This window comes from Diplotaxodon limnothrissa, linkage group LG9 (genome assembly GCF_057381915.1).
Source record: "Diplotaxodon limnothrissa isolate DT_005_m linkage group LG9, D_limnothrissa_male_GT1.1, whole genome shotgun sequence".
NCBI lineage: Eukaryota > Metazoa > Chordata > Actinopteri > Cichliformes > Cichlidae > Diplotaxodon > Diplotaxodon limnothrissa.
The window spans coordinates 11,776,735-11,801,386 of record NC_140604.1 but is presented as its reverse complement, the minus strand read 5'-3'; the positions used below and the strand labels follow the sequence as shown (position 1 = coordinate 11,801,386).

Here is a 24,652-nt window from a genome sequence, read left to right as displayed (position 1 = left end):
AGATGTGCCTTATTTGCTGATGTTCAATATGCTGGAGACAAGCTGCGCACTCAACTTTTAACCAGGAAGATTTCAACGGCGCTGCCGCTGATTTGTCATCTGTAGGAAAGGAGAACTCACGCTTTTTGTCTGACTTTGTCATCCTGGAAAGTATTTTCTTATGTTTTTGTTATTTATTCCTTATCAGATGAAACCATTCCAGGAACATGAATTATTATGGAACCTGCATTACCTGATTATGAAACAAATACTTCTGTTTTTGCATCTACTTCCATCCTAATAAAGCTTCAAACAGTCACTAAATAAACACCATAAACAACTGAACAACCCAGTGATCTTTACCATAAAACAGTACAGATTGGCTTGTTTTTAGAGTTCATGTTTAATGATCATTTTGATATAATAGTGGAAAAGGCGAATGTATGCTGCAGTCTGCTATTTCTTCCAAAAGAGTGGCATGACTGAGCCAACACATGGTTCTATCTGAAGATGGATTCATTTTTTATTGGTTCTGTGTGGGGAAAGAAAGAAAAATTGACTAGATTTAGACTAGAACGCTAGTCGCTGACTCTTCAGACTTACATGCATCAGATCAAGTGTACTGAACTGCTTGGTAATGGAAATGGAAAGGATGTGGGGTAGTACAGCACGTGCGAGCTGCCTTTTCATCTTTTACCATGTGTGAGATTATTGGGTAGCCTTACACAGTTATTTGGCCCAACACACAACTAGACTCCATCCCATGTGGCTGGCATGATGTTGTTGAGCAATGCAATTAAGCTCCAGGCATGAATGTGGAGCAGGAGAGTGCACCTGTGTGAGAAATTAGACTACTTTTATTGATTCCTGTTGGTGTGCTAGCACAATAAAAAACAATACACAACAGAAAGTCTGCAGAGGAGACAAAAAAAGCCTGAAAAGTTAATAGCAGAACTATATACTGCTACAGAAAGATTTAAAAAGTGGAGCGATCTACCTGCCCATTGCAAAAACTGTATGAATTACATAACAGCGACTGGAATGTGAGAGTCCAGCATGTGAAAGTTAATACAATCCCCTAAGAAGAAAGTGCTGGTAATCTCATTAACAGGGCTACATGAGGCTGCTCTCAGAGTGGGCCCAGAAATTAGAGAAGATGAGAAGAGATGAGACGCACGTCTTCCAGTTTAATTTCGTTTTCAGTAAGATTCTCAGTGCACTAAAGCAGATAACCACTCATAAATATATATGTATATATATATATAAATGCAATGCAAAGAATGCGTGCAGATGAATACTGCCGAGTCTATTTCCATGAAATGACTGAACACATGGGGTCCGTGCAAACAGTGCTGTGAAGATTAGTCTCCAGCATTTTGCGGTTGTAAACACTTCTGTGATCCCCACCCCGCATCTCAGCTCCTCATCTCCTCATCTCCGCTTCTTCTCCTCTTATTTGTGCAGATTTGGACTTGGATGAATGTCAGGGTTGGAACAGGAATGCCTGCTCGTTTGTTTATCCACATTGGATTTAGATTTAGTGTGATTAAATATGGAGGGAGGTTGTGCGGTTTGGTTGTGAGCATCCAGCTTTGTCTTCCACAGGCTTCACTCTGGATGCCATGGCTGGCATAGCACAGATGACCGGAGAGATGGCTAGCAGCCGGATGCTGGCGGACCTCTCTGCACCCTTCTCCTGTTTCAGCTTCCTCTCCCAGAGTGGACAGCCATGACAATTATCAGCATACCTCTGATTAGTGTCCATGGGGACTGTGGGTAAACACACAAGAGTTTAAAGTGTAATGGAGGATTTTCTGCCATGCATTTTCAGCCTTTTTCATAAAAATGTTATATTCAGCTCAAATCGCAGCTACACAGAGATGCAAAAACCCAGTGATCTGAAGTAAATGCACCAAACCGTGGTATTACTGCCTTCGATTTTCCCTTATTGCACAAACAACTGATCTGAGTGTTTCTGGGTTATTTTGCTGCTTAGAACTGAAAGGTAATGACTAACCATTTGAGCGTCCAAGAAACAACATGATAATGTCTGGGCACATATGGCAGATGTGATCTCAGTGCCAGGATTTTTTTTAATTTTCTTGTCTTGTCACAGCACATAATTAAAGTCAACAATCAAGTCAACGAGCTGTAAGGTTCACTGAGCTACTGAGGAGAAGCAAAACCAAAAATATGGCAGAAAAAGAAGATAAAAGACTGAGCTGAATAAATCTCAGGAACAAAAAGGATATTATAAGAAGACTCCTCTTCACCAGAGATCAACTTGGTTTTTCCTCCTGCTTCATTGGGTGTTTAAAATGTTTTACTAGCTGAGCTTTTTCTACAAATAACCATGATGATTTGGATTATCTTACTGCTGTAAAACTATCAAAGACCCTTATATAATTTAAAGTAATACAGCTGTTTAGATGCAGTCAACCAGAGAAAAATGACAAGAAAAATATGTTTATATTGGTTATATTGAAATTGGGTCATCCAACAGGACAAAGATCTGAAGTGCAGCATCAACGCTAGAACAAGAAAAGAATCAAGAAGTTGCAATGGTCCTGTCAATGTCCAGACTTCAATCCGACTGTAGCAGGACCTTAGGAGAGCTGTGCATGAATGAATTCCTACAAACCTCAAAGACCTGAAGCACTGTTAAAAGGAAGATTGGGCCACACTGACACAACAGACTGATAAAGTCAAACAGAAACCAGTTATTGAGGCTAAAGGTACTGGTAGTTTTTTACAGGACTGCACAGAATCCTGTAAAAACTTCCTTTTTCACTCTCATACAAGAATCTAATGTTTCACACAGCATGGTTTACATAATATTTCTCCTTTTGACCTGTGGATATGGAAGTGGCCCTGTCACCACATTAACCACCTGTACCTGTTTAACTCGAAGTGGTGCCTGAGGTACATTTGTATTCACTCTTATGCTACTTTATGACACAGAAAAGAGACCCAAACCTAAATTAACTACTCCTGTTTTAGCCATCCTGTATGTGTTACTCCGTGCTGTCAGCATTCACACCCCTTACACATTGACACTTAGCTAATATTGACATCTGCTAACTGAGTGGCATCTCCTCCACTCCCCACTGTCTTGCTAGATGATCAGAGCACCCAAGCTTTAGCAGTCCCCCGAGCATGCGGGCGTTGCAGCGTTGTTCACACTCTATCAATATCATCTTGTCCGCCTGTAAATTATGGCGCTTCAGCCCTCTCACTGTGTCACTTGATCTAGTGACAGCATGTGATCTGTTATGTGCAGCTCTTGCATCCCCTCTGTGAAAGGTGTGCTAGCTCCCTGACAGAGAAAGCGAATGCTCTCCATTTGCCTTCTGAATATTGATCTATCTGTGGCTCAATATATTTACATGAATTCAAACGGGCTGTATGTGTTCATTAAACCGCCCTTGTTTGAAGCCTCTTATCTGAGTGAATGTTTTACTATATGCAATTCCTCATTTCATTCACTGTATAAAAGGTACATTTAAAACTTACTTCAATGATTTCCAAATCTTATAAGCTCCCACTATTACACAGATGTTGTGTTGTAATGGTGAAAATGAGATATTTCACAATTTCATGAAAATATTTGATGATATATAATATATATAAATAAAACTGAGTTGAATTGAAAACCTTTGTAGTAGAAGAGTCCCGTTGCTGAACTGGCCTGTCTGCAGTCCGGAGCAACTAAAAACATCTGGCACATCATGAAATGAAAAACTATAACAAAGAAGACCCAGGACTACGGAGCAGCAAGAACAAGAACACTAATATCCAAAATATCCAGCAGCTGGTCTCCTCAGTTCCCAGATGCTCACGGACTGCTTTTAAAAAAAGAAGAGGGGACGCTACACAGTGGTAAACATGGCCCCATCCCAAGTTCTCTGAGACATTTCATATGGTTTCTCTATTCTATTGCGATTACATTTTACACAGCGTCCCAGCTCTTTTGGAATTGGGGTTGTATAACCCAGAGGTAACACTGAAGGCGACTGTAACAACGGCGGCAACTGTAACTGGTATTGATTGTCTGACCTTACCCTTAGTACTCTATTTTGCTGTTTTAGGAGGCCAGAAGAGAAATCAATGCCCTGGGATACCCATGAGAGGTCTGGGATAAATGGAGACCGGCCAGGCTTTACTGCAGCAGTGCAGCGGAGAGGATCAGCTGGGAAAGTGTCAGAATGGAGGCAATGGAGTGGAAGATACATAGAAAAAGAGCATACCAAATCAAAGTGACAAAGAGAGTCTATGAGGGCTATTTTCTGCAGGGAGCAATTTGCCAGGCGGTATTGGAGTAGAGTTTATTAAGTGCAAGTTAACCAAAAAGAAAAAAAAAGAGGTTATTCAAACAGTTTTGAGTTTAAACACATGCAGTCAAATGAGGAAACTCTATGCGTGATAAAAGAGCCAGACTGAGACGATGAAGGGTGTGACCCCCAGTGTTAGGTCTGCAGAATGTGAAATGTGTGTTTCCTTCCTCTGAAAGTGTACTCTCACTTCTCCTTAAATACAAAATGACCATGGACTCCTGAGATGAACTCAAATTATTCAAGGTTGTCTAGTTTATAATTTTGTGTAGTAACTGGATGGCTTGCTGGAGATATTTGTAGTTTAGTGATTCTCACTATATGTACCATAAACTCGACATTCGTGTGGTTCTGTGAGAAATCAGTCTGTCTATCTATAATGGCTGGATGTTTTACAGCAATCTTATTAAATGGCTATCTTAGACTCTCATCTCATTTGATAATGTCATTAGAACTGATGACATTATCATCAGCCTCCCCGTGTATTCCGTTTATACTTTTCTTTGCATTTCAACGTCCAGTTGGCCTCCATTTTTCTTGAGTTGCCGTGCGCTTATCATTGCCCTCCCCTTATCCTAAACTGTCAGTGACACAAGAGCACTTAAAGCGGTATGGCAAAGGGAGAAGACTGGACGTAAGGTAGGAACCAATAAAACATTTTCTTGTTATTAACAGAAGTTATACTTTATGATGCACCATATACAGTAAATGCATGCTCTCCCTATAGATATAAAATCTGGAATAGACATGAATACCTCTAATCTTTTCACCAGACGTTACATAATCACATATAGTCAAAGCTGTGTTGTGTAAGTTTACATGGAAACGTCTTTTTCTTGTCAAAATAGGTGGCATTTAAGTCCATGAAGGCAAGTTTGATCCCATTATAAAAGATCTATTTGTGCATCTGGATTTTCAATAGCAGCATTACCCACCGAAAGCAGGGAATTAAAATTAAACATGTCAAAGCATTTTAGTTGCTGGCAACATAAAAGCATTTCCAACGTCACGGAGAAACATTCCTGTTTCTTTAATGAAAATTACAGACATTTCAGACAAGAGTTGCTTTTTATGGCTTATGCTTTATTATCATAAGAATAACCATTTTATATAAGAATGCAGCATTTCCTGTTTATACTGCTGTTTGGCTGTAATGAAAGCAGATGTCCTCGAGTGTTGCAGACAGAGCCATTGGGGCCATTATCGGGGCAGCAGTGGCAGATGCAGCAGGTAAGATAAACCGAGTGCAGATAGTGAGTTAATTAGCAACAGAGTTTTACATATTGCAGATCTTTCTCTTTTAGTCCCCCGAATCCTAATAATTCATAGGCCTGATACTTTCACAGGGTTCATGTTGAATTCATGTTTATTTCTTAGAGTAAAACTGAGAAGCCTTTATACGTCACATTTTCTCCCTTGTTTGGTGTTCAGTACAATTAAGCAGCATCTGTATTGACTGATAAAGCACAGGGGTGGTGCCTGGATGTCATCTTCACCCATGATGTTATGGAACCAGAGTTTCTGCATAGCAACCAAACACCACATACTGCCGTTTGCCATTGTTAAAACATGCTTGTTATTGTAATGCATTAGGATGTCTGTATTTTCAATAACTCTGGGAAATAATATATCCATTACTGAATGTTCCACACACATACAGCCCAGCCCATGCACTGGATCTACGACCTGGACAAACTGAAAGAAGTGCTCCGTGATCTGGAGCCCTGTCCAGAGTTTCGGCCTCAGTCAGCGAATCCGTTCTACCGCAGGACGACGGGCGAGCAGACCTGCTATGGAGACCAGGCATACGTCCTGCTGGAGTCGCTGAGTCGGTGTGGAGGTAGTGAAAGTCGCTCAGACAGGCGGCAACTGTGTGTCATACACCTGCCAGCGTGTTTAATTTAGAATTTAGAATAAGATGGTAACAAATCACATTTTTACTGTAAGTAAATTTAGGTAGTGTGCAAATACTTTTAAGTGATCATAAATAATTTTATATAGTGTATGGGTAATTTTAAGTTCTGCATAACTTGAAAGTCTCCTTTCCTGTAAAACACCTGCAATTTAGACGAGGTAAACCATGATATGAAAATTTAGCATACTTATGATGTCATATGGGGAAATTTTACGAGGAAATTATGCAGCATTTAAGATTACTTAAATAATATATTTCTGCCCCTTTCTTGTAAAAACCCAAAAGTCATGTACTACTACTTAAACAAAAATGACTTACATACTACTTAGGTTTTCCTCACAGTGTAATTATGTCTTTGTTACCCTCCTTGTCTAGTGTGCCTACCTTTAAGTATTTATAGGTAACATAATTGCAAATACATTTAAATTCCTTTTAATTATTGGGGAATTGTGCCCTCAGTCATCAGCTGTGTTATAAAGTGTTACCCAACATTTATATTATTAGATTATAACATTGTTAAACCATGACCTTTTAACGTGCAGCCTGTGACAACCACTTACACTGACGCAGAGTATTGCCCCGTTTCGACAGGCGTTAATGTGGAAGACTTGACCAAGCGCTTTCATGAGTTCTTTGGACCGGGAACGGTCTACGATCTGCCCCTGAATGATCCATACAGAAAGAAAGGAGGTACTGTGCTTGTGTGGCTGCCATCTATCAATTTTGCAATTTCCATGAGTTAATCACCAGCTTAACAGGTGGTGATTAACTTTGTGGGAGCCTGTGTTTCTGCATGATAACTCTGTGCGTGCTGTTTTTCCTCCTGCTGATGGGGGCATTCCCTTTCCATGAAAATGTTCCACAGTCAGACTTCCTTTTTTCTTCTTTAGTTGGTTTTTGTCCAGCACTTTGAATATTGGCTGTTTTTTCTGCTGTCAGGGTGTCGTATAAATATTGTTGTGCAGTAAATTGCCACAGCACCACGGGGCACTTTGGGTACAATGAACTGCAGATGGTTTTATGTCTTCTTGGAATAGTATAAGAAGAGCTGTGTCATCAGCGATAGCCATCATGACTGAACAGAGAACAGAGCTCCACCTGCAGAAACTTAAACAGCTCCATCAGGACATCCAAGGGAATGTTTCTTTTCCTCTTCTTCCTGCTGTATATCTACCAATTCTTCCCTCCCTCATAAAGCAGCTGTTTGTTGCATTTGATAGGCCCTAAGGCAATTCTCCCCATCGATGGCCCATGGAGGAATGCGAGCCTGAAGGCTTTCATCAGAAATGTCGATGCTGGCAAAGAAGAAACTGGTAAATATCACAACTGCACAAAGACTTTTCCATGCCCTGATTTGCAAGGTTGTGATCTTCATGTGTTTTGTCTTTGAGGCTGTGACGTGGACTGTCAGATAGACGGTGTCACTAAAATCGCTCCTGTGGTGGCTATGTACGCCGGGCGACCTGAGATGCTGGAGAAAGTGGAAAAAGCCATTCGCGTGACCCAGAATAATGACATGTGTGTGGCTGTCACACTGGCTGCAGCGAGGTAAGTGGATACGTCATGGCAGGCTAGGGAATTGCAAGCCTCTATCCATCTGTCTGACTTTGTTTGTGCAACATTAGGTTTTTGGAGCATTTCATTGTGAATGGTCCAGATCCCAACGCTCTGGATGCAGTTCTGGCTCAGCTGAATGACCCCGATAGACCGAATCCTCAAGAGCTGGACAAGGCTGTCATTGGTAAGGGTTTGAAGACTCATTCAATATGGAATTTAAAGGAATAATGCAAGAAGAATACAGGAGAAGATTGATGCTACTCTTAAATAGAAGGATCACTATAAAAAACAAGAATGTTCTGGGTGAACCTTTCTGGGTGGATTTTAGCATGTTCTCCCAGTACCTATATGAGTGTTTCTGGTTGACTCGTGAGTCTAAATGGCCTTAGCTCTGAATGACCGTCCTTGTTAACCATGTGATAGGCTCTTCCCCAGTGACAGCTGTGATAGGCTGCAGGTTACTCTTGAACAGGAGAAGCAGCCGTGAAAACAGACGGATATAAATATAAAGCTAGAACCAAAGTTTGATTAGCCTGCTTTGGTTTGGCATATGAGGGAAATGGCTAGCTCAACTCTCACTAAATCTTATAAATAGCCCAAGAGTGAGCAGTTTAAACAAACAACTAATGAGCTATAGAGCTGCTGATTAGCCGATGTTTTTAACCCTTGGACAGAGACAGTATAAAAGAGCTACAGCAAAATCAGCCATTAGTTTCCAAGTCCTGCTTTGAAGCCTCGAGATAAGTGTTTCATCTTTGTTGCACAAAAGGGAAAAAAAAGGAATGTAACAGTGAGAGGAGGATCTGGCTATAAATTTTGACTGTAAACATTGGCTAATGACTAAATTCTTAGCCAACTAGTGTGTAGTTTCATACCATATTTCAAAACAAAGTATAACTTAGATTTGTTCAATTTTTACTTAGCATAGCTTAAATTGAGTGACTGAGCCAGGGAAATCATCCAAAAAGTGTTCACAGAGAGCGAGACACAAAGCAATTTCCCATAGATTTCTATAGGACGTTTTTGCCACCAAAGCATATCGCCATCTGGTGGCCTTTACATAGAATGCATTGGCTTCATTTTTCTGACTAGAAAGCTAAGTCCATCTTTGATACTGTCTAAAGTTTCCCTTTAAGCCTTTATGTTAAACCAAGGTTAGCAGTTTCTAGCTTCATAGCTTTAGATTCAATCAACAAATGTTTGAGTGGCATCACTTTTCTATTTGACAGTTAACATTTCACAATAAAATGAAAAGGTAGTAGCATATTTACTCATAGAAAATCACAAAATGTCAAGCTAGCTTTAACTCAGAAGCTAGAAAAAGGATAAAGATATTAAGCTTTTTGTCCATATGTACCAGTTAGCTTAAGCTTACTGGTGCATCTGTTAGTTTATGCTAACTGGTGCATCTGTTAGTTTATGCTAACTGGTGCATCTGTCTTAACTACTAATATTAACACACAGGATGGACTGTCTTTAAATCCTTTACTACAGCAAAAGTGCTTATGCCTCACTTTAATCATACTTTACAATAATTGCATTCACAAACTTAACAGGAAAAAGTAGAAAACATTATTAGCATGTGAATTGAAAGTATGCTGCATTCATGGTTTTGTTGTATTTGACTGCTTTATTTATGTTTACAGATGTTTTAACTGCTTTAACTGTGAGAACCACATTCCTATAAAGTCAGCTTCCATGAGCTCAAAAAATAAAAAGTCTTGCTTCAGCTTTATCGCATTTTGCAGCTAATCCAAGGGGTTATGAAATATTTTGTTTAACTTAAGTTTCCAAACCCATGAAAAAGCACCAAATGATCCAGTTTATCACAAACATTCATAATCACCGCATTTGGAAATATCCAGCTTGCACTGGGCAGAAATGGCATGAAAAGAGTGATAAAACTGCATTAAATCAAACCTTAAGTTTGCACTTAAGTGCAGTGATTAATTGTAGCATTGGTCACAGTCCACCACTATCTTGACATAAGCTGCATTTATCTTTTATAGATATGATTTGGTAGGACAGTATAGACATGGTCAGGAAGGAGGCAACACGCTGCTATGTGGTGTGATCTGTAGCCATGAACAAGTCCAAGGTCACAGCTGACTGAAGCCTGTACATTGCATACCTGTACATACAGTCCATGTAAGGCACTATCGTAGGTTTTGTTACAAAAAAGCTGCATATTGGTGGTTCTCTTTGCATTACTTCTCCATTATGTCCTTTAAATAAGCATGTCGACAGAAATCAACTTTTCGTTTAAGACTTGAAGATATTGCATACCAGGACACGGTTACATTTAAAATTGGCAGTTTGTATTTCAGAGTCAAAAGTCATTTGTTACAAGAAAAACAATAACAAACAAAAATCTCATCTCTGTTCCCGTGTCTCCACTCAAGCTCATATCAGCCAGGTGAAGGACAACCTCACCAAGACATCCCAACAGCTCATACCTGCCGTGTTCACAAACACATGAGGTAAGCTAGCAGGCAGCAGCAGGACCCTTCCTGTCAGTGTAGCGCTCCAGTCTTTGATCTCCTGACTAATGATCTCCCTCCTCCTGGCTTTTCATTCTCCCGTTCCCGCTGAGTTGAGTGTCTCAGGTTTTACAGGGCTAAAAGGGTTCAGATACTTAATGTACACGTGGAAAGTTCTGCTTGCCAGTTCACACCATTAATATAATGTACATTTTAAGTATACTGTAAAGCCACTAAAGACCTCATAGTATCTTAATATGCTAACAGGGCACTTCACTCTCAGACTGCAGGCTAACTTGTGGTTCCTAGGGTATTTAAAAGTAGACTGGGAGGGAGAACCTTCAGCTTTCAGAGCCTTTCTCTTTGGAACCAGCTCCCAGTTTGGAGTCAGGAAACAAACTCTGTCTCTACTTTTGTGATAGAGCTTTTACAGTTAAACCCTCCCTTAGTTACGCTGCTGGAGGCTTCCCACGATGCACCGAGCTTTTCTTCTTCACTTCCTGTGTGCTTTTATACCACTGCTGTACTTACTATTATCAAACTCTGTCTCTTTCTTCCATACTGTGCCTTTTGTCCTGTCTCTCTCTCTGCTCTCTTTTCCCTCCCTTCTGGTTCTACCAGAGGTTTCATCCTGTTAAAACATAGTTTTTCCTTCCCACTGTTGCCAAGTGCTTGCGCACAGGGGTCGTCCAATGGGGTTCTATCTAATATTGCATTGTTATATTGTCTTTACTTTACAATATAAAGCATCTTGTGTTGACTGGCTGATGGGAATTGGCACTATATAAATGAAACTAATTTGAACTGAATTACAGCATAGTGTGGCGTCATAAGGAAGAGTAAAAACATTAAAGAGCCCAGTAACGTGGATACAACCATGTGCCATTCATACTGGATCTGTTTCCAGCTTTGCCCGGTGCGTTCCAGGGAGCGCTTCATGGAGTCCTGACACTCAACCAGCTGGACGAAGCAGTCAGAGACACCATGCGCTGCGGGGGATGCACCGCCAGTCGAGCCTCCTTCATTGGAGCCTGTTTTGGGGCACAGGTACTGTAGGAACATGGTTGTTGGATATGTAAAAAGAGCCATGGGTCACTTATCCAAATTAGTGTATGACTAGAAAAAAAGTGTTTACATTCAACACTGACACTTTTTACATGTTGCTCATTGAAAAGATAAGGCAACATGGAGTAAGTGGATACTGTTGCTACTTTTGTACAAACAAAATCAGCAAAGTCAGAATCGGGAAAAGACATTAACGGCACCTCATACAGCTGTGACACCACCAGAATGTGAAGACATTCAACTGCGAGCTCGTCAGCCAGACGACATTGCATCAATACCAATATTTGCACAGCTGTAGGTGGGATATCACCAGCGTCAGAATAGCCACAAGCTTCCAGCACAGATGTGAGGTATACAGCACTAATGGGAGAAAATATTCTACTTATTTATTGCCATCAAGCACAATCCAGTCCAAATGTATCTACTCTGCAAGAGACATGAAAATCCATCCTTTTTTGCATGTTGTTCTGTGCACTCCTGGAGCTCCTTTGATGAGTTTCACAGTGAGCTCAGATATTCGGAGAGCTTTGTGCTTGCTTGATACTTTCAGCTGTCATCTTGATGTGCTTTCAGACCGGCCTCCGGGGAATCCCAGAGTCTTGGAGGAAGAGGACGCTCAGATACCCTCTGCTGTTGGAGCTAGCTGAAAAAGTGCTCAAAAAGATTCAGTAATCATAGTTCAGTTTTAATTTTTTTGCCCCCATAAATTCATCATCTATGTAGAATTTGTGGATAATTGCATTTTAAGAGACTTTCTCAAGTTGCAGATGTACTTTGGCACAGCCATCCATGACAGTTGCATTCTAAAGTCTTGCGCTGAATGAAACTCGAATCTATTTGCTCGGTCGAAGCTGCATCATGTAAAAAAAATGAAATTAAATAATAACGTTGTATAACCTATTCTCAAATAAAAACTTGTGTTACTGAGACGTTTGTATTTGTCTGCTGTTTGCTTTCCTGCGGAGTGGAAAGTAGGGATTTCCTAATCTCAGGAAGCATGTCTGATGAGAGAGAGTAGTTTTGCTGAACCATTAAGTGGGTTTCTGTCTTCTTACTCCTTTGAGAACTTTCTGTTATTGTGAAGTGAAAGAGCAGATACACTTTACTTACTACTGGAACACGCAGAGACTGCCACTTATTTCTCTCTCACAGGAGCTGTTCTGCCTTCCTGAAAGTGCTGACATTAATATTCACATGTTTAATGCACCCGCCCCAACACTTCTGAAAGTTAGCCAAACATAAGGCAGTGCCAAATCCTTGATATCTTTGACATGGGGTGAGTTTAGTTAAGAAAAAAGGCTGCCGTTGGAGACTCTGGGTTGCTTTTCCAGTCAAAGTTTTACATGCAGAGATTGACTGGTTAACGCAGTCAGTCAATGTATTTAAACTGGTACTGTTTGTTATCTTAGCAAAGAAATAAAGGGAGCTATGTGTGAATTTAAGCTATGTTTCCTAAACACTGACTGCACTAATGTTTGGATGAAGAAATCTCAGAGCCAAGGCTTTGGTGAGTGGAAAGGTTGAGGCTGACTGTGCATTGGTAGCCTGCAAGGGGAAGTCATTTGATGTCTCCCTCTGCCTGACTTCCTCCCACACAGCAGGTAACAGGCTCACTTTGGCATAATCACATCCAGACCTGAAGAGTGTTTTTGTTATTCCAAATTCTGCTTTTGTTAAGATGTTTTTGGAGAAAGGGCTGATGTTTGCAAAAGATATTGTGTTACTGATGGGGTACAGCACATGTGTCAGCAGATTTTATGGAAAAAGTGTACTTAACAGTTCTGTGTGTGCACTAATGTGCACTTTACTTTCAGTGGAATTGCAAATTAATTTATAGGAGGCAAATGAGCCTCCACAAACCCAACCAACACCACCTCCTCCTGTTGATGTCAAACATAGAAATAATGTATCCTTAAATAATAATAATAATAATAATAATAATAATAATAATAATAATAATAATAAGAATTATTATTATTATTATTATTATTATTATTATTATTATTAACAACAATCTTTTGTATTTGTATTTATGGTATAATAACGAAAGATTCACAGAATAGTTTCACACAGTTACCAAAGGCACATGAGAAAGTAAATGGCAAAGGCCTTAAAAAAGAAACTTAACGTGACTTAAAAAAGAAAAAAATTTTTTTTTGTTTTTTTACTGTTAGCACCCTGATAAAAACTTGCCCTCGTTAAAACTGAATTCCCCCCATGTCTAGCTTATATTGAAATGTTTACAGAATGAGTGAGAAGTATAAAATGAAAAAGTTGTTATAGTTTAGAAGATAAAAAATAGTTTATTTTTCCCAAAGGCTGGGACATTCCTGTGTTGCAGGAGAAAATTAGAATAAGTAAATAAAATAAAAGGAAATCGGGCTCAGTTAAATTAAAAAGCAGAATTAAAAAAAAAAGACAAAAAATTTAAAATTCGCTTTTTTTTAAGAAGTACAAAATCAAAATAAATACAATGGCGGCTAATGTTTCCGTGTGACGTGAATGCATCCAAAGATTACTTGTAAAGCAAGAGAGAAATCTCCTACTCGCTACTGTATTCCTTTGGTCATACGGCGACCTTTGAATATTCAGGGTACTGTTTGGCTGTTAGAACAAAAATCACTTGCTTCAGCAGTTGCATATAATTTCAGGCAAGTGCTGTCCCTCGCATCATCTAAACTGCATTTTCAACGTCCCCACCCATCGTCGTATATTATTATGCGCATTGGCAATATCCACTGACAAGTTATAGAAGGGCCCTGCGACAGACTGGCGACCTGTCCAGGGTGTAGCCCGCCTCTCGCCCTATGACAGCTGGGATAGGCTCCAGCGCCCCCCGCGACCCTGAAAAGGATAAGCGGAAGCGAATGGATGGATGGATGGAAGGGAACAATCTTGTCACTATACTATCTTTGCCTGGCTCAACAGCTGGGTGGAACTTGGACAAAAAAAAGTTGCTTCAATGACATTTTGTATAGTGATGGCTCTTTGAGGGCGAGACAAGCCAGTTGTTAACATTAAGTGTTTATTTTCGCTGCTGTGCCATGGATTTTAATGTAAAACGGCTAGCCGCAGACGCCGGTACTTTTCTGAGCCGAGCGGTACAAGTAAGTCTACTCATTTAGTTCATAGGAATTGTTGCTAGCCAATGTTAGCCACTGTGAGGTAGCCTTAGCTTCCTTGCTAAAGAGCTAACGTTACCGTGATTGTTACTTTGTAGCTTAGCAGTTACACCTAATTGTAACTTAATTTCTATAATTTGCATTGTAGGATGTATTTAAAAAGCACGTGCGTCACCCAGGTTGTGTTAACACTAAGCTATTTGTTCAACTTAACTATCATTGAAGGCCTCAACACCGTCACATGAAGCTATCAACAGCAGCTGGCAGATAGCGCTAACCTTTATTTTCCGAGCTTAATAACGTTGCTTAGCTCTTTACTCTCAGTCGTCTTGTGTGTATCTTTGAATACATCTGTGAAAGCTACAACTCGCATGCGCAATGTAAACGCATATTTTTTAATTTTTCAGTTTACAGAAGAGAAGCTTGGTCAGGCTGAAAAGACAGAATTGGATGCCCATTTGGAGAAACTTTTGATCAGAGCTGAGAGCACCAAGCAATGGACAGAAAAGATTATGAAGCAGACAGAAGTCTTACTACAGCCCAACCCCAGTAAGATCACTCTTTTTGACTTTCGAAGGACTGACACTGACATCTCTAAGCAGCACAGGGCACCCACCCACACAATGTTCTTATAGACCTGCAACCTGATATTCAGGAATCAGGAATTCCCTGAAGAGCAGCTCAATAAAGATGAAAGATTTGTCGCTGCCACTAAGGCTCACATTAAAAGCTTTACTTCTCAGAGAGGGTGTTTGACTTCCACGGGTATGTAGGGTGCCTGTGAAGTCTGTAAACTCAGCTGTGCATCCTCCTCACTTCACACCATGATGTTGCATCTCTGCAGCCGAACACCAGCATAGGCACAACAAACACAGACCGACCATCTGGCGGTTGCAGTCTTGTGCAACAGTCATAGAAACGGGATTTTACTGTGTTCACGTTAAACACAGCACAGATAATCTTTCACGTGATGTAGTAACATGAAACAAATTACAGCGGTTTCCGAGAGACGCTGGCTTGTAGTTTGTCATAGCTGTCACAATGAAAGCTTTCAGTGTGGGTCTTTAAGTCGGGCTGTCTGAAGCATACTAAAGTCACTCCCTGCATTTGGCTCGCTCACTGTAGTCCTGTGACTTTGTAATTGAGTTTTCTCCTTGCGCTCTGCAGATGTCCGGCTAGAAGAATTTGTTTATGAGAAACTGGAGAAGAAGGTCCCCACACGTATGAACAATCATGAGCTGCTGGGACAGTCCATGATTGAATCAGGGAATGAATTTGGTCCTGGAACTGCCTATGGTGAGTGCCACGGTGAAACACTGACAAGTACTGGGGCTGTAGTCGATCAAAGACTGTCTTTGCTCAGGGAAAGAAAGTCTGCACATTACCTCCAGATTAAATAAATCAGCTACAGAGCGGCTAGCCCAGTTAGACTGCATGAATTATAAATACGCATAAAAACCTAATATTTGCACCATATTTAATGATTTTCACTTTGTTTTTTGTATTAAAATGGGAAAAGACTTTGAGCCAGGTACTCTGCACTTGCACATAGGCTCATGATATCTGAATAATGCTAATAGGCCTGTCTCAGCTGTGGCTGGATGCATCTGCCGTTAGAAAGCCGATAGACCAAAGCTACTCTGGCTTTGATTTGTTCACTCACAAAGCTTCATACATCAAACAGCAAATCTGGCAGAAAAACCTAAATCATGCCCCAGTTTTCCCAGGTAGTCTGTTCCTTTTCCAGAAATAATTAGCTACTATTGATGGAGATTTTTTTTGTTGTCCTTCTTAAAGTAATGTTGTTGTGAGTTTAATGAGAATTTGCACAGTCGGAGCAATCAACCTGAGATAACCCCAGTCCTACTGGGAGCACCAGCTGAGCTGAAACTTTGTGGTCTTTATTTCGCTGATTTGAATCTTTAACAAAAAATTAGTTTAAACCCTACAAAGGCAACTAAAAGAGGCCTTATAGCAACTCAGGTCAGAGTAGCTGTTTGATCATTAGCAAGCCTCCTGACATTACACAATGGACAAAAGACTAAAAGAAATTACGGTCGCTCTAGATGTTCAGTTGTTAATAGAATATAAATGCATGATTGACAGTGGGAAGGAAAAACACCCTTTTAACAGGAAGAAACATCCCACAGAACCAGGCTCAGGGGGAGGCAGTTACTTGGTTAGCAGGGAGGGGAGGGAGACAGGACAAAAGACACACTGTGGAAGAGAGCCAGAGATTAATAATAACTACTGGTTACATGCAGGGTGGTGTGAACAAAGAGGAAATGCAGTGCATCATGGGTCGCTCCCAGTAGCCTAGGTCTGTTGCAGCATCACTAAGGATCCAGTCACCTGGTCCAGCCCTAACTATAAGCTTTATCAGAAGGAAAGATTTTTAAGCCTAATCTTAAAAATCTCTAAATATTTCTCAAAACATCATCAGCTTGTTTGGTATTCCAGTATTCTGTCTCATGAAGACGTGTAAAACAGAGTTAAACTCTGGTTTGTTTGCTTTAAAGAACATTTTGATGATTTGAGAACCATCTTCTGCTATTTTCAGTCCCAGCCAGGCCCTTTATCAGTGTCAAGCTGAAACAATATCACCATTCTCCCTCCCAGGTTTTCTGCTGGCACTAAACTTTCCTTTTGCTGCTGACCATTGTAGGAAACGCTCTGATAAAATGTGGAGAGACGGAGAAGCAGATTGGTGGGGCAGAACGGGAGTTCATCCAGAGTGCCGCCATCAACTTCCTGACACCGTTCAGAAACTTTTTAGAGGGCGACTTCAAAACTATTCTGGTGAGTTGGACCCGCAGGCTACCTGTCCTGAATCACTTTCGCTTTTTCCCGGACTTTGACCTTTAAATCTGGATCTCATTCACAACAGTGACGGCTGCAGAGGGTCAACGAGTATAGCTTTAATGATTATAGCCATTATTTTACAAAGTAGTGAAAGATCCTGTTGAAGTCTGTACTTTATGCTCACTTCAGTTTAGAGTCTAGTGTTCAGACTGTCAGGTGTGTGCAAACCCACACTGTGATTATAGAAAACAAGCCCTTATAATCGTGTTATAATCTAAAGTAAACACCTGATGAATGAAGTAGAAGCCTTGTTTACACTGTGCTGTGTCCATGTGTCGTTTATCTGTGAGACTTTTGTGTTGTGATTTGTGTCCAGAAAGAGAGGAAGCTGCTGCAGGTTAAACGCCTGGATCTGGATGCAGCCAAAACCAGACTAAAGAAAGCCAGGATGGCTGATGCAAGAGCTGCAGTAAGGACACACACACACGCTGATAGAACAGCTTTCACTGGCTAACGTCTTCGCTGGGGAAGAAAATCTATTGGGCGTGTCCCACTGTCACTCTGTCTGAAGTCACACAAGTACTGCCTGACACACTATGTTACACAACACAAGGCTGACCATTTTATTTCTTGTGACATGCAAAGAGTCACATGAGCCACCATGGGAAGTTTTAGAGTTCCCTTTTCTTAATTTAATCTCATGCTTTGTGTTCATGTTCTTCAGACAGACTGTTGAAACTCTTGATTAAACCAAGTGTGGCAACAAAGCATGTCCTTATTCTGGTTGTGAGGTGGCCAGGTGTGTGGGTGTAGGTGTGTGTGGGTGTGAGGAGCATGTATTTGTCCTTGTACCACATGGTGTGCCACAGTTTGCACGTAAAAGCCTTGTTTAATATGTAAGCTCACTGGCCAATTGATTAGGTACACGTTGTTACTATTAGGTTGGACCTTCTTCTGCCATCATAATCTCCTTAATTCTTCCTGGCAAGCATAAAACAAGGAGCTGGAAACAATCTTCAGAGATTTTGGTCTATAATGCAAATCCACAACATCCCAAGGATGCTAGTTTGGATTGACATCTGATAACTCTGTGTGAGATATGGTACGTTATCCTGAGCCATGTTAAAAAAGGTCACTGAATAGTTTTAATGCTCATTTTAATGCTCTGTTTGAACTTCAGCAAGGCTGTAAGCCATCAGCTATGTGATTGGCTGATTTAGGTTTGTGTTAATGAGTGGTTGAACCTAATAAACTGTCCAATGAATGAAATATAAGTGGTGACGTGTTTAAAAATATTTTATTACATATTCGCTCTTAGTAGAAACTCTTGTGTTCTTCTCCACTGTTGTCACATAATTGCCAATTAACAATATAACATTAAACCGTATATGAGGAGTGCATATTTGGCTGTAATGTCTTGTAATGTGTGTATTACTACAAATTCAAAGCTGCCCCTATTTTTCTCTGCTCTCCCACTCAAACTGAGCTCAGAAAGTTGTTTAAACATTTAAGTTATTAAGTGCTAAATATAATGGTATGTATTCATTTTTAATCTACGTGCATAATGTGTAGTGCTCAACTGTTTTTGTCTACAAGCAAAAAGAGTTTTCTGTAATGTTAATGGGTATTTATGTGCTTTGATTTTGTTTAAGGGGATATGACTCTCACAGCTAAGACTGTCTGAAGATGGTCTCACTAATGACCTCAGTTTTTTTTATCATCTTAGGCTTGAATTATTTTCAGCTTACATCTAAAGCATTCAGGTTGTCAGTAAGGAAATAGGTTAGATGTGTCTGAGCCGGTGTTGCTGTACAAATACTGAACAGAAGCAGTACAGTATCATGTAAGAGCCGTAGATGACAGTATCCCAGCAGTCCCAGTCTTCAGTGTTTCCAGAAAACATTCGTATCTTTTGCTCACAGTTTCCCTTGGGAAGAAACAATCTCACTGAAACAGAGTGAGCATAACTTCCTCCTCCTTATGATCGTCTGTTCTATTATCTCTTGTAGGATATTTAAAGTGTTTTAATGTAGCATTTTCAAACAGCACAGTCTAGTGAGTACTGTTGCTTTAATTGTGTGTTAAATCTCTAAAAACAGCTTTTTGTATCCACATTATCTGAGTAAACATGTTCAGTCATGAGTGAGAACACTGTAAACTAAACATGTGAGACGTAAATAGTCGTTTCTCTAATCTTAAGCTGAATCATGGTGTGACATAAGGAGGGTAGCACACAGATCAGCGGGCGTCTGAGGAGAAACAGTTGATGTGCTACATGATCACGGTGCGGTTTTGTCAGAGCATGCCACTGTTGCACTTTCGCACAAACGCAGTGTGTACGCTTGTTTTGTGTTGGCTGTGGCTGTGCAGCAGCTGGAGCTCTAACTACTGTGTCACTGTTTTTAAAACGCAAAGCAGCAGATGTGAGCAGAGGAAGTGACAGAGGTGAGTGGAATGTTGGAGCCATCTTTGAACTGAACACACACGCACAGACCAAGCCTCCTGGTAGTAGTGTCAACAGCTGCTGTCGATTTCTCCATCTCCTCCATCACACATGCTGTGATACCTCATGGAAATGAAATCCTTGCAGACAAACCTGACAGGGACCAAACACTGCAGAAGCTTCCATCCTCCACAGCTCTCCCTCAGCCTGTGAAGTAGGCTGTGGCGCGCGCAGGACAGCGAGGCCATTGTCCACATGTTTATTGGACCTCTTAGCCATCCCAGCAGACCTCATATTGAATTGGCTTGCTCAGTATACGGAAAAGGAAACGTCATGTTCAGCTGTGTCTTTGTCCCTGTTTATCCATACTGCAAATCGTGTTATTTTTCCTTTTTTTAAAGACATCTGACTCATTCCATAAAAGTCGTATATTATGAAAAGCACAGATCCACACTCTGCCAACTAAACCCATCTTCTTTTTTTTCATCTTTAAATCATATTTCCTTTAGCCTCGCCTACGCTTTTCCTTATCTGTGTCATCTTTGTCATCCATAGCCTTGAAAGTTTTGAAATGAGGTTTTTCTGTAAATTATAGTTTCCTTTCTTCATTCACAGGCAGAGCAGGAACTCAAGATGACCCAGAGCGAGTTCGACCGGCAGGCAGAAATCACCAGACTGCTGTTAGAAGGCGTCAGCAGCACCCATGTATGTAGTAAGGATGTTCCTGGTGACTGATTTCTTAGTTCTTAATTAAACTGACTGACTAGTTAGTCTACAAACACTCAGATATCAAGTTAGGTTTCAGGATCCTTTCATGTACAATGTCTGTCTAAACAAATCCATTTGAAACCATTAACCACATTCTTCAGTAATGAATCCTAGTTTCAGTGCCGGTACACTATGTGGCACCTCATACTGTGCATAAGGAACGTTGCACATTGTGAACATTTCACACAGACGATGAAGAAGGAAAAAAAAACTGATATTAAACATTATATGAAGCCCAGACCTCGCTCTCTACAGCCATCTCCTCCAGCTTATCTGGGGGGAACACAGAGGCGTTCCCAGGCCAGCTGAGAGATGTGTTTTCTGCAGCGTGTCCTGGTTCTACCCCAGGAGGAAACCACCTCAACTGGCTCCTTTCAATGTAGAGGAGCAGCAACTGTACTCTGAGCCCCTCCCAAATGACTGAGTTCCTCAGCTTATCTCTAAGGCAGAGGCCAGCCACCTTTAGGAGGAAGCTCGTTTCCACCGCTTGTATCATGATCTCATTTATTTGCGTTCAAAATAACTAACAATAATAGGCTTAACAAATATTTATGGTGTTTTTTTTTCCTACAACATGTGGAGGCTGCAGCTCCATCTTGTGGAAGACACAACAATTTACCAGCATTGGGCTTCATTTAAAATGTTAACAATTAGATTACACGACTAGTACATGTGGTACCTACTAGTAAGAATGGCAACGATTAGTCGACGTGTGGCGTACGGCCCTAATATGTAGCCCAGCTAACACTGTTACTGTGTTATAGTGCTGCTTTCTGTGCTGCTGCCTGTCTGAAAAATGAAACCAAGTAAATAAAACATTGTTTAACACTGGGAGGACTGCACTCTTGTTTTCCTCTTATTGATGTTTCACTAATGCCGTCTCACCTCTAGGCACACCACCTACGCTGCTTGAATGACTTTGTGGAGGCCGAGACTACTTACTACGCACAGTGTTACCATTACATGGTGGATCTCCAAAAGCAGCTTGGCAGGTGAAATACTACTGCTACGTTTCATTCCTTATGTCAAGAATATATCTTACTCTGCTGTTAGAAAACATGAGGTTTTTGATATCAGCGATGATACGTAGCTGTTCTGAACCACACGACTGGAGCATCTGTGAAAAGTGCACAAGCAATCCTCATCAGTATTTTTCAAACAGAACCTGTGTTTTGTTATTACTCATAATAGTTTTAATGTACTCTGACTGTAAAGAAGATGAGTCATTCTACTCCTTATCATTTTGATGTTATTCACTTTTAGAGCCTGACTCGTCAAACAAAAGTGTTTTAACGATGTTTTTGTCATTTGTGTTTGTTAATATCTAAGTTAGCAAGTCTGAGGAGGGGTTGCAAAAAATTTCCTCCCTTTGAACTGTAAAAAAATGAAAGAGTAATGCTGACAAATTTAATTGAGAGAGAGATAACACTGAACTTGAACTCAAACACTCATTGTGGTTCTGGAGTTCCCCAGCAGTCCACAGTTGCTTATCGTCTCCTCCTCCCTCCAGTTTCCCCACATCATTCTCTAACAACAACCAATCGTCAGTGTCGGGCGGGGCCAGCATCTCAGTGCCCACCATACCAATGTCCGCCTCCCTGCCCAGTGTGTCTGCAGGCCGCAGCAGCTCCTCGGCTTCAGGTGGATTCAGTGAATTGCGCAGCTCCAACGGCAGCCGGAAAGCCCGGGTCCTTTATGACTACGATGCTGGCAACAGCAGTGAGCTTTCCCTGCTGGCTGATGAGGTGAGGATGAAATATTCACTGTTCCTTCTCAGTTTAACTTCATGCAAGAATCCAGAAGATTGAGAAGCCTATTTTTGTCATTTTCTTCACGTGTCTTTAACCGCATGGTCCTGTAGCAGTTCCTCTATCATAACCTCTATTCAGCAGAACATAGGCCACTCCTCTTCCTTGCGGTTGAGTAACCATGAAGCAAGTTTACCTTATTTTACATTCAGAAAAAACCCCAGTCTGACGCTGCAATTGTGAGCTAACGTTGCAGCCTGAGCCGCCTGAAAATAGCACTATCTATAACAAATGTGCATCTCAGAGAGTGCCTGTAATAGAAAAACAGATGTGATCATTTAATGCAGTTTTGCATTTGTGCTTCCAGGTGATTGTAGTCAGCAGCGTCCCAGGCATGGATTCAGACTGGCTCATGGGCGAGCGAGGCAACCAGAAAGGCAAAGTGCCAATCACCTACCTGGAGCTGCTTAACTGAGACCCACAGTCCCTTCTCTCTCTCTCTCTCTGCCCCTCTATCTGTCCAGCCCTCAGTAACCAGCTGTGATCTCATATTTATATGCAGGGGCAGGCGTCACTTTCTCCTCCATTCAGCCGTTTAGAATGAGTTTTATTTGCAGGAAGGAGGCGTGCCACTTGTTGCAGACATGAATTGGGATGAATAAAATGGAGAGAAGGGAAAGCAAACTGACCCATCCTCTCATGTGTATGCCATACATTTGTAAAACCTGCTTCCTTGCCTTTTTTTCTCTTTGATGCCATACGACCTGAAACATGTGCCAGAACATCTCCCAAACTGTAACTTTGGAAAAACAAACTTTGTTTACAGCATATATATATATCTCAGATGGTGACCGTCATGTTTTTCCCTTGCATTTTTGTTCTTGTGTGTAAGTAGTGATACAGAGAAGACTTTTAATTTGGTGAAAAAAAAAAAAAAGCACTTCAGTTTGAAGTGATGCTGATCTTCTAAAAGTCTTATTTTATAAATGATCTTGTGATGCAGTAGCAGCTGTTGTGGTTTAGCCTGAATATGAATTGTTTGTAACAGTGTTGTCAGTCAGCTTTACTCACACGGAGCCTCGAGACAACATGTGCCCTCTCACAGTCAGTGCCTTTTTGCAGCTAAACCAGCAGTATTGAGGCTGTCAGATAAGCCTCCTCTACAAGTGTTCAATCCTGATATTTGTACTCGGCTCATGCACAATTTAGGTCGAATATTTATCATCCACAAACAGCGACTGCGTTTGACACATTGGTGATTTTGGTCAGCTTGGTGTTTGATTTTTTTATTTTTATTTAAAGGCCTGAAAGAAAACATTTAACATTTAATCTACCTTTTTTCCATTACTAACATCCCTCATCAGTTTCCCATAAACATTCATTTCAAACTATTATGTAGACAATTTCTCCAAAATATTTTGTTACATTCTGGGAGATTTCAGTATGCTATCCCTCGGCTGCTTTTTTGTTTTGTGCGTGTAACTGATAAGATGACACAGTTGTAAAAAGAAGAAAAAACCCCAATAAGATGCATAAAATAAAGTGTTTAGAGACTGGATGCGTGTAAATTTGCTCCCCTCACTCTCGAGTGTTCATGTTCACTGATGGAACCACCAGAGGGCAGGACAAGCAGGGAACACACACAGTCTCGAATCAGCTGGATGATACATTTGTAGCAACTGCTTCCTTCTTTTATGTGCAGAAGAACATACTAAACAGATTTTTGTTGAAGTAAAAATTCAGACATCGGAAGACTTATTTCAAAAGCGTTCTTTGGTTTGAACACGTGCTACCGCAACAGTATTTACAAGGCAGTTACTGGGCCACAACTGGGAGGAGAGGTTGAACCCGAGGACTAAAATAAATTCATAATGTCCACTATACTTTAGAGCCAGCTGCTTCGATCACTGCAGAGATTTTGTTAATGTAAAACTGACCCCACTGATTCTCAGGCTACTTTAATTTGAAAATATAGCATACTATCTTTACCCCGGTGTTTGGGCTCTCTCCTGACCTATTCTCCGGTGACTTCCACATCTCCCAGAAGAGCCTCATGCTGCAGCGCTAGCAGCTGTGGACCACAAATCCCCAGATAATAACTGACCCAGCTGAACATAATATCTTTATCTGAAGATGATTTAAAGGGTTAGCTAAATCCTCTTGGTCTGTGTACATTAATCTGTGTAGTAGTTTTTGCCTTTTTTGACCTTAACATGTCACAGTAATTTCATTAAATGAGCCTGTAAAGTTGTCTCTAGCTTCTGTTAGCCAGATAATCAAGAAAGCTCTTTTCTAGCTCAACAGTAAGTCCAGCACAAAGGGGCCTCATCCTGGCCTTTCAGAGGAGCAGGAAGGGTTAAGAGGAAGTGGAATTTTGCAAACTGCCTGTTGACTAAGAAGTTGCCTCAACATTAATATACACAGGGCAATATTTTCATTTTC

The 24,652-nt window shown here is 40.8% G+C and overlaps 1 protein-coding gene and 1 pseudogene across 2 annotated transcripts; both read left to right on the top strand.

Annotated features, from left to right (window-relative positions):
* Nucleotides 1-4,902: 4,902 nt before the first annotated feature.
* Nucleotides 4,903-12,208, top strand: LOC146625193 (crystallin J1C-like; annotated as a pseudogene). Its single transcript, XR_014906492.1, has 10 exons — nt 4,903-4,949; nt 5,474-5,540; nt 5,971-6,150; nt 6,817-6,915; nt 7,446-7,538; nt 7,617-7,773; nt 7,851-7,966; nt 10,185-10,262; nt 11,170-11,309; nt 11,901-12,208. The product of XR_014906492.1 is annotated as a crystallin J1C-like (transcript).
* Nucleotides 12,209-14,252: 2,044 nt separating this feature from the next.
* Nucleotides 14,253-24,289, top strand: sh3glb1a (SH3-domain GRB2-like endophilin B1a). Its single transcript, XM_085362716.1, has 9 exons — nt 14,253-14,434; nt 14,857-14,998; nt 15,617-15,745; nt 17,115-17,248; nt 17,628-17,720; nt 20,310-20,399; nt 21,354-21,454; nt 21,973-22,207; nt 22,578-24,289. Exons 1-9 carry the CDS (start codon nt 14,372-14,374, stop codon nt 22,683-22,685), a joined length of 1,095 nt encoding a protein of 364 aa, XP_085218842.1. The 5' UTR covers nt 14,253-14,371; the 3' UTR covers nt 22,686-24,289.
* Nucleotides 24,290-24,652: the final 363 nt, after the last annotated feature.